Here is a 14,146-nt window from a genome sequence, read left to right as displayed (position 1 = left end):
ACAGATAAAAGTAATTCCCAGATTCTTTTAAACCTTTCTAGACATGTTGTAAGGGCAAAAGGGGGGGGGCATCAAATTTAATGACGCATCTGGCATTGCATGGATACACTTAAAAGCAGATGGATGCATAGTGTTGTGTAAATTTGTTAAATGTTCTGTATTTATATATATTTATATATTGAAGTTAATTTATTGTTCAATCTGACATTCAAATTTCCCTTTAAAATAAAAACGGCCATTATTTAATGTTGTAGATTGGTTTAGGCACTGTTTAGTCACCAGCATCTTTATTTCTTCACTCTTATTGTTTCTACATTTATTTTGGAGTTTGCATTGGGGAGGGGGGGCACTGCCGGTAATTCCTGCCCAGGTCGCCACATGAGTGAGGACCAGCCCTGAATGTACCAGGTATAATAGGTATAAGTACAAATTCGGTGCTTGAAGTGGGCTGTTCAGAGAGAGGCTGTACCAGCACCTCTTTGTCTCCCTTTTCAGAGAACCGGCAACATTTCTACTATGTTTGATTTGCTAGTAACGGTAAAAGATAACAAGGGGAGTACCGGCACTCGATTTTCCCTACTTCAAGCACTGTAAAAATCCATTTAAGAAACATTTTACTCCAAAGCCAGCTGTAGCATAAGGCATATTGAAAATGTATAAAGTATATTGTTAAAAAGGTTCATGCAAAAGGGTAATGGGTCAGTGTGTGGCTCAGTCGGTTAGGGCTCTGTGGCCGTAGTCAGCAGGTTGCTGGTTCAGATCCTGAGAACAAGGCCCTTAACCCCAGTTTCTCCAGGGACTGGTGGACCGATAATGAAAACACAATGCTTTCCTTGAACAGGTCAGAAAGTTGGTGTTGGGAAAATGGGAAGTGGGAGCAGTACCCCAGTGACAGAAGAGAACAAACCAGAGCTCCTTGGTAAAGCTTGGAGGGATGTTGTGTGGGACCACAGGTATGAAGCCCGTTTTTATCCAATATAATCAACAACTTGTTTTGTTTATTTTTTACTAGCATCACATAATTTTATGGATATATGTTTAAAATATGCATAAGTTCTATAACCTTCCCCTCCCACACAAACATACATATAAACACTGGGCAGTGTGCAGCCCTGCAGGTTAGCTCACCAGCTGCTAACTGCATTTATCACCTACACTGCATTTATGTATCTCTGCTGGGTATCTTTTGCCTCATATTTAATCTGTCTGCTTATGCCCTAATTGTTAATGGTCTATTGTAATGGGCATCTCCAATTGTAACAAGCTGTGCCAAAGCAAGTTTTATTTTATGTTGCAATAAAGATTCTGAAGATTCTGATTTTATGTTCCGCAGAGTGATGTCACCATTGGGTCCTTGAACAAGACCCTTGCATAGCTTTGGTTAGCACCTGTAAATAAAAAATAAATAAACACTTTCCAATAAGCATGCATGACACTTCATTAAGTGGTTTCAGTTGCAGATGACTAATGAGATGTAAAGGAAGCCATAGTAATATGCTATTATGGGATCGTTTATATTCCTTATGAATTCTGGCTAATCCCTATTTCCAATTCAAATGTCTGTTCTTTTAGCACACGAACTGATCTCAAGCAATACCTGCAAGATTACAAGCCCAACATTGATTCAGTGCCTCAGGCTCGGATTCTTCTAATTGGTCAGATTACAGCTGGAAAATCAAGCTTCTTCAACTCCATCAACTCTATCTTCCGTGGCAACATTACAAGCCAAGCTGCAGTAGGAGAAATGAAAACCAGCCTGACCTTGAAGGTAATGTGATTGTCTAACTTCATTTCCTGGTATAACATTCGTGTATCCAGATGTCTTTATATGATGTTCTTGCTTGAGAGGAAGGACGATATTCTGTTATTTTTAGCTTCACTCTGTTTCAATTGCTGTTTGTTATCCTCATTGCGATTTAGGAAGGGATTGACCCTATGGCAGGATATTTAGTTTGAACCTATGGAAAACCCACATAACACAGCAAGAACATGCAACCTCCACATACACAGAGCCAGAGGCACGATTTGAGCTTCCAGCCCTAGAAGTGTGAAGCTGCAGCACCATCCACTGAGCCACTGTCCTACCCTCATCATGTTCTTATTGCCATCTTTCAAAAAAGGGGATAGAAGTAATTTGTCTAACTATAGGCCAATCAGTCTAACTTGTATAACTGGTAAAGTTATGGAGGCTATAATCAAAGAGAAAATGATAGATTACCTGGACTCCAATAACATTTTGCGGGATAGCCAGCATGGATTTAGGAGAGGTAGATCCTGTTTAACAAATCTGTTGGAGTTTTTTGAGGAAGCTACTCAGGAAGTTGATGATAAGAAGGCCTATGATGTCATCTACTTAGATTTCCAAAAGGCTTTTGATGTTGTCCCCCACAAGAGGCTCCTACTTAAACTCAAACGACAGGTATTTTAGGTACCGTAGCGACCTGGATTGATAACTGGTTAACAGATAGGAAACAGCGAGTAGTTATAAGAGGCACAATGTCACAGTGGGCTTGCGTTCATAGTGGGGTACCGCAGGGTTCGATTTTAGGACCACTATTGTTCCTAATTTACATAAATGATATGGATACCAATATATATAGTAAACTGGTGAAATTTGCAGATGACACCAAGGTGGGTGGTGTAGCAGATACTGAATTAGTAGCTCAGTAGCTACAGCGGGATCTTGATTTAATTAGTGACTGGGCCGATACCTGGCAGATGAAATTTAACGTCGATAAATGTAAGGTACTCCATCTAGGGAGCAGAAATATAAAGTACAGGTATTTCATGGGTGTCACTGAAATAAAGGTAGCTGATCATGAGAAAGACCTTGGTGTGTATGTTGATGCTTCCATGTCCCATTCCCGCCAGTGTGGGGAAGCAATAAAAAAGGCCAATAGGATGTTGGGGTATATCTCCAGGTGTGTGGAGTTTAAGTCAAGGGAGGTAATGCTAAGATTATACAATTCCTTGGTGAGACCTCACCTAGAATATTGTGTGCAGGTTTGGTCACCATATCTTAAAAAGGACATTGTGGCCTTAGAAAGGTGCAGCGTAGGGCCACAAAAATGATTCCTGGTCTTAGAGGAATGTCATACGAGGAACGGTTACTTGAGCTAAATCTGTTCAGTCTCAAGCAAAGGAGACTGAGGGGGGACATGATCCAGGTATATAAGATTCTAACAGGTTTGGATGCTGTTCAACCAAATAGTTACTTCAGCATTAGTTCAAATACACAAACTCGTGGCCATAGGTGGAAATTAGCGGGAGAACATTTCAAGCTGGATTTAAGGAAGCACTTCTTTACGCAGCGTGTAGTCAGAGTATGGAATAGCCTTCCTGATAATGTAGTGCAAGCTGAATCCTTGGGTTCCTTTAAATCAGAGCTAGATAAGATTTTAACGACTCTGAGCTATTAGTTTAGTTCTCCCCAAGCGAGCTTGATGGGCCGAATGGCCTCCTCTCGTTTGTATAGTTCTTATGTTCTTATGTTCTTATTACCTACAGGACATGTGCTGCTGAAATGTATTTTCCGTGATATGAAATCACATCGTACCGGCTGAGCACATAATGTGATTCTTAATGGTTATTAAATCCAGCCCACCAATCAAGTGATTGGTCTCCCTGAAAAATAAAAAACTAATCAGCAGTGTCACCAAGCTTAGTGAATCTCCCCACACCCCCATTTTAATGCTGGTTGTTAAGTCCATTATCCTTGTATTGTTTAAATAAAGTGGGTGGCCTGAGCTGAAGACCTCCTCACCAGTGGCCACCAAGTTACATCATTTTGAGATGCCTGCTGAACTGGATAAGCAGGTAGAAGGTGAATTACATCATGTGTCTTCTTCCAGTATCGCACTTACCAGGTAAAAGCGGGCCGAAGCGGACAGCCTCTGGGATTCCTACTGTGTGACACCATGGGACTGGAAGCAAGGGAGGATGGAGGGGTGAGAACTGAAGATATTGAGAGCATCCTGAAGGGCTACGTTCCAAACAAGTACCAGGTAAGAACTGTGTATCTAACCACACCTCAAAAACTACTGCTATATGAATACAGGAAATTAAGTCTCATTCACTGATTGTTTTTGGCATAAATAATGTGCTGTTGTTACATAAGTGTCATATGAAAGGACTCACATTGCTTTTCGCTTGAGTTTCCTATGATCTCACAGTCAATGCATGTCTGCATGTCATTCACACCTTTTTGTTTGTTTAGTTCAACCCTGTGCAGCCAATGAAAGCTGATAACTGTCAGGCATGGAGCTCATTGGCTCTTAAGGACAGGATCCACTGTGTGGTGTATGTGATAGACGCCTCCACAATTGGAATTGTGGACCAAGGAATGAAGAATAAAATTGATGAAATCAGAAAGAGAACTAACTCGGCAGGTCAGTGAGTGTGGAGAACAGGGAGGGAGGTGGCATCTATGATGGAGTGTGTGTCAGTGGGGGAGAGGTCACAATTCACAAGCAACTATTTATATACATGTTGTAATATGCTTTAACACCTGCTTTTCCTGAACCATGATTAATACTGAAAAATCATACGGGAAAGTAGAAATGTAAGTTCACCCATGCGAACTAATGACTTTAATAATGTATTTGGATATTCAGTATGAACACAGAGAAGTACAGTTTACCGGACTAGAATATGGCAAACTGAACGTTTTCCGTGCCTTTGGCAGACAACATATAATATGTCACTAGTGAGACGTTTCTGTTGCTGTGTTTAGAGGTCCCTCTATTGGTGCTACTGACTCATGTGGACAAAGCGTGCCCGCATGTGGAAGAGGACTTGAAGAAGGTGTATCACAGCTGCTACATAAAGGATCTGGTGAGTTTCTGGGTCTAACATTGGAATCAGTACTAAAAGCTTGCAGCAGACACACACACAGTGAACAAGTGAGAGATAGCAGTTCATCTGGGTGAATGTTTGTGGGCAGTAGCAGGAAACAGAGTGAACAAGCAAACGTCACACATGCAACCAGCGGCAGGGATCGAGCCCACAGCCCTGGGGGGTCTGAACCTTTGGTTTATTATATTCCAATGGCTCACTAACCTTTATCTCAATTTTATTTTCTAAAACATATTTTCAGGCAGCAAAATGACCCTGTGGGCAGCACTGTGGCCTCACGCCTCCATAAACCAGGATGCTGGCCTGGGTGTCTCCTTCCTCAGGTCCTCTGTTTCATGGGATTGGGGGTTATGGATGGATGGATGACAAATTTGTGTCCAAAATTTGGATTTACATTTACTGCGTTTGCCAGATGCCCTTAGCCAGAGCGACTTGCATAAGTGGGTAGAAGTCTTATCAGTGATTACATTCTGATACATATTCAGTAGAAGCCGGTTATGAATACTATCACACTAAAAAACTCTATCGGCAAGTAGTACAGTTTTTTGACATTTAATTGCCCTCAGGAGCTTTAGAACTTTAGTCGTACAGTGGTACCCTCCAGCATAGTCCCTGGAGGGTGAAGAACTTGGTGGCGAGGGCAGCGGGCGTAGCCGGGACCTCCTGCTGGGGTGCAGCAGCTGCAGCAGGCAGAGGCAAAGGGAGCGCCTCAGGCGGTGGACCTGCAGGCAGCGGAGGCAGCCACTCAGGCTGCACGGCGGCCCGGCGTGTTCTCCGGACGGGAGAAGCTGCCCGGGGAGGCAGCTTAGCTGCGCAGGTGACCTCAGGAACAGCCGGAGAGTCCTCCTGTTCCCCGGCTGAGAGGGAGGCGGGGGCGAGTGCGCACGTCCCCAGAACGATCGGCGGGACGATCGCGTGCTTCTTCCTTTTTCGGGTCCTCGTCGGGAAGGGAGGTTGCGCGCTGTCCACAAAGGCAGACGGCGGGAGGACAGTCCCGGGCTCACTCGGAGCGACCCACCGCTCCGTCCGGAGCTCGGCCAGCTGCCGGAAGTTATCGCGCACCTCCTCTGCGAGGTGTGCGTCCTCCTCTAGGGACAGCTGGTCCAGGATGACCCAGCTCCAGCTGACGAGACCCCATGCCGGGGGATCTTCCCGGATGCCGGGCTGGGCGATCCAGAATAGCACCTGGTCAGCGTAACCGGCGTATTCTTCCTCAATCACGGAAGGTGCTTTCTTCCTAGGGTCTGTCATTCTGTCACGCTTCGCCGGTTGTGCGAGTAAGGCGCATGGGTAGGCAAGCGGGCAGGAAGGAGGCAGGAGGTGAAATCGGGGTAAACGGGAATTTAATGGCAGCTACGGACGGGACAGGATCATGCAACCAAACTAACATCAATTACAGACCCTGAACTGAGGCAAGACGGGGACTGAAATAGACAAGACAACAGGGTACAGCTGGGTATAATCAGGGAAGCACACGTGGATAATCAGGGGGGCGTGGCACACATGAGGATCGTACGAGCCGGGTGTGACACATATTTTGAGAGTAATAATTAAATACTGAGTGAGCAAGTGAGTATTGTGTAATACGTATAGTGAAGCGTATAGTGAAGATGATATTTCTGCTGGCGAGTGCATATGCAAGCGTGGTTTTTATGTGCGTGAGTTTTGAGACTAATTAAACACCATAGACCCTTTCGAGGTCCGAATTTGTACAGTTGAACGCTTCTCGACCCATAGATGTTCTAGTAGGAAAGGTTGAGATCCAACATATTGCCTTGAAAAAAAATACCCGTTTGATATCAGAGTTGGTTGAGTTAAGAGTTATTAAAGTTCCAAGGTTCTACTGTACATTCTCATTTGGCAGCATCTGCTAAAGGCAGATTTATACCATTTCAGTTGTGGCTTATTACAGCCCTGTTTGACACAAATCATGTGATACAGCAGCAGGAAATTATACATGAATGTATGTGTCTCTCTGCAGATCTACAGAGCTAGCGAGTGTCTGGGCATCCTACCATCAAATGTGATTCCAGTGAAGAATTACTTTGATGAGAGTGAGCTGAGTGACACCTGTGACATCCTGCTCCTCAAGGCCATGAAGCAGATGCTGGACTTTGCTGACAATTACTTTGACAGCTGGGAGGACGACACAGAGTAGATGAATTGATCATATTGAGGGGTTGTGCCATTGCCATTCTCTGTCCATGTCCTTGTGTTCTACACCACACCTTTGTTTCCTGTAAACCTGCGTTAGGCTCTTTCTGTACCTTTCCGACACAGAAACCTTTTCATAACCTGGATTTATAATTGTCTTGTCATTTGAGTATGAATGATGCTTAGATATATTCTATACAATATAAATTCGATATATCCTTTATATATGTGTATCCCCAAAGAAATCTCCTCAATTATAGAAGTACATATGGACTTGATATTTTTCCTAGACAGCCCAGTCTTACAAGAGAAACAAAATAGTTGATTTTCACAGCATTTTCTTCCCGGCCAATGCCTTCTCTAGTTAAACCATAGAGACTATACTATCTCGCGTAGTCACTGGCTAACATACAATAGCCATTTCTGTGGTTTTTGTTATCTTGCCCTATTCATCACAATCGTGGTGAATTAAAAAAAATCTGTTAAGTCAAAAACAGTACTGTGTCATGTTATGCAAATATACATCCAGCACCATTGATCTACAGGGGAGTGGGCGGTACCAGGAACTACACCGAAAAGGGTATCACAACTGTCCTAACACCTTTCCGCATATGCTAATCATCCAAGGGCAGCACTGGCAATTAAATACACCACCAACAATTAATTATTGTTATATTAACTACTTTTATTAAGAAGTACTGTTAGGTTTTACAGTGTATACACATGCTGTCTTATCCATTTTGATTGTGATATCATCCTTTGTCCATTATGTTCGGAATTTTTGAAGAAGAATCGAAGCTGCGATCAGCTCAGCATCCCCCAACATGTGCCCAGAACGCTTCTTAATTCCAGTCTGTAGCATATCAACAAGAGGCTTGCAGTACTTCAGCTGCATCTTGACTGTCAAGTTTGATGGTCAGGAGGTTGATTGTCGGAAGTATCCACCCCATTTGGGCATTAGATTCCGCTTGCAGAATGTTGGTTGCCTGGGCGACAGGGCTCATTACAGCAGCATACTCAGTAAGGAACGCAAGTCGGCTGGGTTGAACCTGTAATGAAAACAAAACAAACAGCACCGCAATTTTAAGCCTACCTTTACATTGAATTAAATCAGAATATTGTACAAAAAAGAAAAAACTGAACACATTCATTTTAATTAACTAATAAAACACATAGCATAATTCTTACTTACATTGGGACCTTTAGGCACATTAGCACATTGGCACATTACTCCTACTGCCCCCTCACCCTTGTCTTCGATTATCCTACATAGTCTTTCCACTGCCAGGAACAAGGAATTCCACCTTGTCTTATTCGGTCGGAGAAGCTGGAGGGAACAGTGGACCTTCCACATTTGTTCCGCAGACCATTACACTTGCTAAATGTAGAATGGTACAATTTCCTGTATGCCTCACTGGATGTTGCATTTATGCCATCTTCTCTAGCTACTAGGTTTAGTAGATTACAAGCACAGCGCTGGTGTTTTGGCAGCTGGAATTCAAAACTGTCGTCTTCATTTAGAAGTGCAGAAGTATCAATGAAAAAAAAAAGGTTTGCATCCTGTTGGTTGTCAGTCATGGGTTGGTAGGGATTTTTTTTTCTTTCCCAGTGACAGCTGTGGATAGGAAATTTATTTTAGTTTTTACTTTTCTTTACAGCAGTGATGCTATTTTTTCACAACATAGCTTATCTGTACTACATGTATTCTACCAGCTTGTGTGTCCCAGCATGTTACACACATGCATGCACACGCACACACACATGTACATGTAGGGTATACCTATCCTTATGGGGCCCGCTCATTCACTTCTATGGGAAAAATGCTAACGCTAACTATGACAACCTTAACCCCCACCCTGCTCTAACCATAACCATAAGTAACCAAGCAAAATACAAGAGTTTTTGCATTTTTAGTTTTTTCATAGCAGTCACTGACCTTTATAAAATAGAGTTTCCTGGTCCCCATAAGGGAAAAAAACAGATATTTATCATGTTATGGGGACATTGTGTCCCCATAAGGATAGGTATACCCGCTCTCTCTCTCTCTCTCTCTCTCACACACACACACACACACACACGCACATTTTCATATGAACAAAATATTTAGTCAATATGAATGCTTCAATGTTATTAAAATGTGCTGATTTTAAATGTGTGTACCATTGGTACTGAAGACATCTCAGGCAACATTTCAGCTAATATCTTTAATAGTATTAACCTCAATACTCTCACAACCTTTCTTAGGAAAAACCTTAAAAATAAAATTGAACATTTAAAAACGTTGAATTTTAAGTCGCCAGCCATTGAAATCGCTCACTTGTGCTTTACATATGGTCCAGCCGCAATGTGCTTCTTGCCAGCTGAAATGCAAACTTGGCAGCAGGGTAAGACCGTTTTAAATTGTTCCAGCATCTCGAAGGAACAAACAGGCACGCTTAGGTTCACTCAAATACACTTTAATAAATAACACAAAATAACCTCGCATTTAACAGCAATACCAAGATATCGTATCAAAAGCAAATGCAAAATAATCCATACTACCATGGATATCGAATTATTTTATATATAGCTAATAAGAAAAGATGCAAAGATACAGTAGGAAAATAAATATATATATAGAAAAGAAGCAATGAAATATAAGAATTATTATCACAAGCAGTGATAATTATTCCCAAGAATCAATGAAAGGCATAAGCAGTTGCAGAGCTATTTATAATCGGACGTGCTATAATCACCCACCTTCACACACGGACCAGGGAGCCCCTTTCAGTCCTGGCAGGAGACCAACACGTGATTCCTGAGAAGTGCCGGGCGATGCGCGCTCTATCCCACGGCTGATCTCCGGTCAACACCGGGATCTCCCCCTTCCTTTATACTAATTTTGGCGCTGCATGTGGGCTGGGGTCAAGCTGGCCAGGCTCACCCCTCCCCTCAGCCAATGCGCTCTTAATTCTCCAATTTTGTCTGGGTGATGCTGCTTGCGGTTTCAATCAGAAATGATAAGACAAGTGTCCTTGAGCAACGCTTTCCCTCTTTCCTGAAGACAAGTGTCCTGTGAACCGATCAGGGGCTTACGAAACATATTGCGCAACACTTTCTCTTGTCCATAGAAAAACCCCTCAACAAGGTAAGTATCCTTGAACAGGGTGAGCATCCCGTGAAACAAATTAACAAGGTGAGCGTCCTTGAACAGGGTGAGCATCCCATGAAACAAATTAACAAGGTAAGCTCTCAATGTCATGCTTGAAATCTGGAATTAGATGAACCTGAATGATCTTGCTCAGAGACTGAAGGAAGACCTGCAGAAGTGTAATCATATTTTTAACCTTTCTAGTTTTTCATATAAAACGTCATCTTTTTTAGGTCTTGAAAAATAAATATATTAAATAACATTATATGGGAATATAAATGATGAAGAGTTTGTTACATACCGATGTCGAAGATAGAAATGAATATAAAATTCTTTCTTATTTCAGGTAACTGTGGAATTAAAATTGGACATCGGTAGGCCCGGGAGGTTGGCATATTGGGTCTGTGTGTGTCTTAGGCCTTAGGCAAGAAGAGATTGTTTTGAATACTGTGTGACCTCGCTTCGAGATAGCTGCCTGCAGTAAGTTCTGCAGACCCTGAGGAAAGCTGGGGCCTTGGAGAAGCAGACAGCGGAACAAAGGGGGGGAGAAACCACCTGCAGGGAGAGATTCGAAGCTGCCCCTACTGGTGCACAGCGAGTTATAGCTTTATAAAATAGTTGCAGGAGACAATATATAGCATGCTATGCGGTAGTGCAAATGTATAAGTAATCATGTTAATCATATTAATCATATGTTAACCATGTATTGGCAGTGATTCAATGACAATATGTCAATACGTTAATCATAAATCAAAGGACAACCAAGTATTTACAGTGATTCAATGTCATGTAATCAATATCTATATTCATATCTCCAGTAGGAGCCTAGCAGTCGAGACATGTTCTGGTAAACTGAGCAGAATGGGTGGACTTTACCTTGCCACCAAGGTGAACCAATAGAATTCGAGAATTGTGTTTGTTATACGTTTGAGCTCGGTTCATTGGTGTTTTGTGACCAATCAGGATTTAGACACCCTTACTGTGGAGTGGGAGTTATGGTTTATCAACTGGTTGCTCGGGGAACTCCGGAGGATTTGGTACCGAATGCTAGAGTGTGATGAGAGCGCTTTGCTGAGTTGCTGAAATAAAAGAGATTTTCCTTTACCTCATCAAACTGAGAGGTCCGACTTTTATTCTAAGTATTATATTTAAAATTTTTCTACCACAGTTGTCGCCCAACGTGGGGCAGCTGAGTTCTTTGTTCCAGACGATGGGGTCCTGCGATAGAAGTAGGTAAGGCGTAGAGCCTGATGGGACCAGATCCAGATGAGATTGAGGATTGGCCCAGTCCCTCGTCAAAGAACAACGGAGATCACGCTGTCCCAGAGCTGAACATTCCTGAGACTGATTTGGCCGGACCTGTGCTGGTGAGGTAAAGGCTTCTCGGTTTATTCATTTTTGCTGCTGCTTTGCTTGATGCTGAAGCTTATGTTGTGATAGTGTCTGAGTGTGTGAGAGTCCGCCGTGACTGTGGGATCCAAGCACGGGGAAGCGCTGAACGCGGACGAAAGGGCCGTGGAGGGAGCGCTCATCCACCTGTAATAGGGAAAGGGTGCAGTCCAAGGGGAAACCTGAGTGACCTATTACGTGGGTTAGGTGGATGCACGAGACCTTGGGAAAGTCCGTGATTTTGAGTGGCGCCACTGTGAATTTGTGTGACAGGGCACAAGACGGCAGGGAAGCCGTCAGACAGCAGGGAAGCCGTCAGACAGCAGGGAAGCTGTCACCCGCGGAGGGCCAGACACGACAGTGAAGGCTTGGTGCATCAGGGGCAGAGGACAGGGCGGTGTGTGTACTGTGTGGCGCAGCATTGTATGGCGGAGGCTGGACAGTGAATGCATTGCATGCAGTAGCACAGCACTGCGTAACAGGCCAAAGACGGGTAAGATTCCTGTGTGTGGACAGGGACAACCTAAGACAGGCGCTGTCGTAGACCCCTGACTCCAGGCTGAGGGACTGTTCGGGGTTTGGTCCACTCTCGGTCCCACGGGAGTATAAAGGGTGTATGGTTTTGGAGAATGTGTATGTGGTAAAGGGTGTGCAGTACCCTCCCAGGTGCAGTATCCTCATTGAGATAAATTGATACATGGAATTTTGCTCCACACTGACGCATGCAGGTGTCAAAAGTAAAGATAGAATTGTGTTTTTAGAACATCTAATGTTTAGAATTACACTTGGTTCTTTTAGGGTTTTATCACCCAGTAACAAGTTGTCTTGTTTAGTTTAGTGGTCACCCAGTAGCTGCGTGCTTTGTACAGACGGCAACTACCTTGCAAACATTCGCACTCCCCTGAAAGGGACTCAGAGATCGAGAGGGAGATAATGAGGGAATGTAAAAAAAAAAAAAAAGGGGGGATAAGGGAAAACCATCCCCAAGGCAAATAATGGAAAGGGTGACTGGCCTGAGACTAAAGAAGGCTTGTAAAAATTGGTATCATCAGACTGGGGGTAGATGACCAAAGGAGGGCACTCTAAACATATTGGAGATAGAATGTTGTGAAACGTTATTGGAAAGGAGAGGGAATGTTTGTTGTAGTATGGGAATGTACAAGCCAGAATATTATTTTCGGTGGAAGTCTGTGGCCTTGATGAGGATTGATGATTGATAAGGAAAGTCGTGTAATGGTTAGCAGAGAGGAAAGGGGGGCCGATCCGACTGCTGCTGTTTCTCCACCTGTGGCTGATGCTGATGCTGAGAAGAGGAAAAAGCCTAATGCAGATCTCCTGTATCCGGTCCTGCCTGAAGTGTCCCCTCTTCCACCGCTGCCACCTGCACCTCGCCCTCCTGTCCAGGTCCCTCCTCCTCCAGGAAGAGGTGAGCCCTCTGCCCCTGCTGCAGAAGGGGGGCAGTGGGTCCGATGCCACATCCTTCTGTAAAGCAGGAAGAGTCTTCCCATGATGAGGAGGATGAGGACAATGACCAAGAGAATGATGATGAGGAAGAAGAACATGTACCAAAAGCCGGGACAGAGGCTTTGGGACTGTTTTGTTTATAGGAGAAAGAAAACTTTTCCGCTTGGTAGCAGATGACACAATTCTGAGAGACTGTATCCCTGAAGGTCAAGAACAGCCTGAAAGATTGCATTGCAATGCTCAGTTTTCTGGAAGAGGAGGGGCTGAGTGGATAAAGGATTTCGAAGCTGCAGGAAAACTGGGAGAGACTGTTGTGCTTGATTACCTCTACGTGGCAGAGGACAGGTCTGCTGCATCTGTCCGTTTGTCAGCCGCCCAGGAGCAGTGATATGTGGGAGGTTCGGTCCCCCATTTATCATATGGGCAAAAGGGGTCATTAGAATAGAAGGACTTAGGACCCTGAGTCGCAGAATGTGAGAGAAGGACCGTGTAAGTGTATTTATAGGATGGAAGGTGGATGTGTGGAGATGGACAGGTGCAAAGGTACAAAATAGATCACTGTGTAGAGGTACAGAGAATGGGGGATGCAGAAGAATGTAGGGAGAAAAGTGTTCATCCACTGCCAGATTGGTTATGGGAAGTACCTGATTGCTTATGCGCAAAAGGGAAAAATGATTTTGGCAGAGTGGTGTCAGCTGAGCCTTTGGTGGTCCACCCCAAGTCTGACTTTCGGCCTCACAAGGCCCAGTATCCCTTATCTAGAGATGCAGAGGAGGGAGTGAGAGAAGTACATGCAGATCTGGTGAAAGGGGGGCTATTAAGGAAATAGCCGATTCTCCAGTTAATTCAGCCGGTAATATTAGCCTGACTGACATACCCGACCGATGCTGATATCTTGATTTGTAATGACTATCGGCCAATACCGATACGTTAACTGATATATACACTGATGACCAAAATTGTGGAAACACTTGCAATTTTTTAAGATTTTATGAACTGTTACACCAGTTATTTAATTGTCTAATGTATAATATGTGTAACATTCTTTCATTGTTTTGAAACATTACTGCCAATAAAACTGGACTCACTATTCATAAAGAAATGTACAATAATCACATTAAATTGTACAAGGACACTCTTTGCCTTGCTAAATCT

At 43.6% G+C, this 14,146-nt stretch overlaps 1 protein-coding gene across 1 annotated transcript in view; it reads left to right on the top strand.

Annotated features, from left to right (window-relative positions):
• The window catches only part of LOC125723104 (uncharacterized), a 36,824-nt gene extending 29,320 nt beyond the window's left edge, over window positions 1-7,504 (top strand). Inside the window, exons 8-13 of the mRNA XM_048999545.1 lie at window positions 842-953; window positions 1,573-1,768; window positions 3,852-4,004; window positions 4,217-4,388; window positions 4,733-4,833; window positions 6,836-7,504. Of these exons, the coding sequence (XP_048855502.1) occupies window positions 842-953; window positions 1,573-1,768; window positions 3,852-4,004; window positions 4,217-4,388; window positions 4,733-4,833; window positions 6,836-7,012 (911 nt within the window). The 3' untranslated portion in view covers window positions 7,013-7,504. The remainder of the gene's footprint in view (window positions 1-841; window positions 954-1,572; window positions 1,769-3,851; window positions 4,005-4,216; window positions 4,389-4,732; window positions 4,834-6,835) is intronic.
• The last annotated feature ends 6,642 nt before the right edge of the window (window positions 7,505-14,146 follow it).

This window comes from Brienomyrus brachyistius, unplaced genomic scaffold, assembly GCF_023856365.1.
Source record: "Brienomyrus brachyistius isolate T26 unplaced genomic scaffold, BBRACH_0.4 scaffold45, whole genome shotgun sequence".
NCBI classification, from domain to species: Eukaryota; Metazoa; Chordata; class Actinopteri; order Osteoglossiformes; family Mormyridae; genus Brienomyrus; species Brienomyrus brachyistius.
Note: the sequence above shows the minus strand (reverse complement) of the source record. Positions and strands in the feature narration are given on the sequence as shown.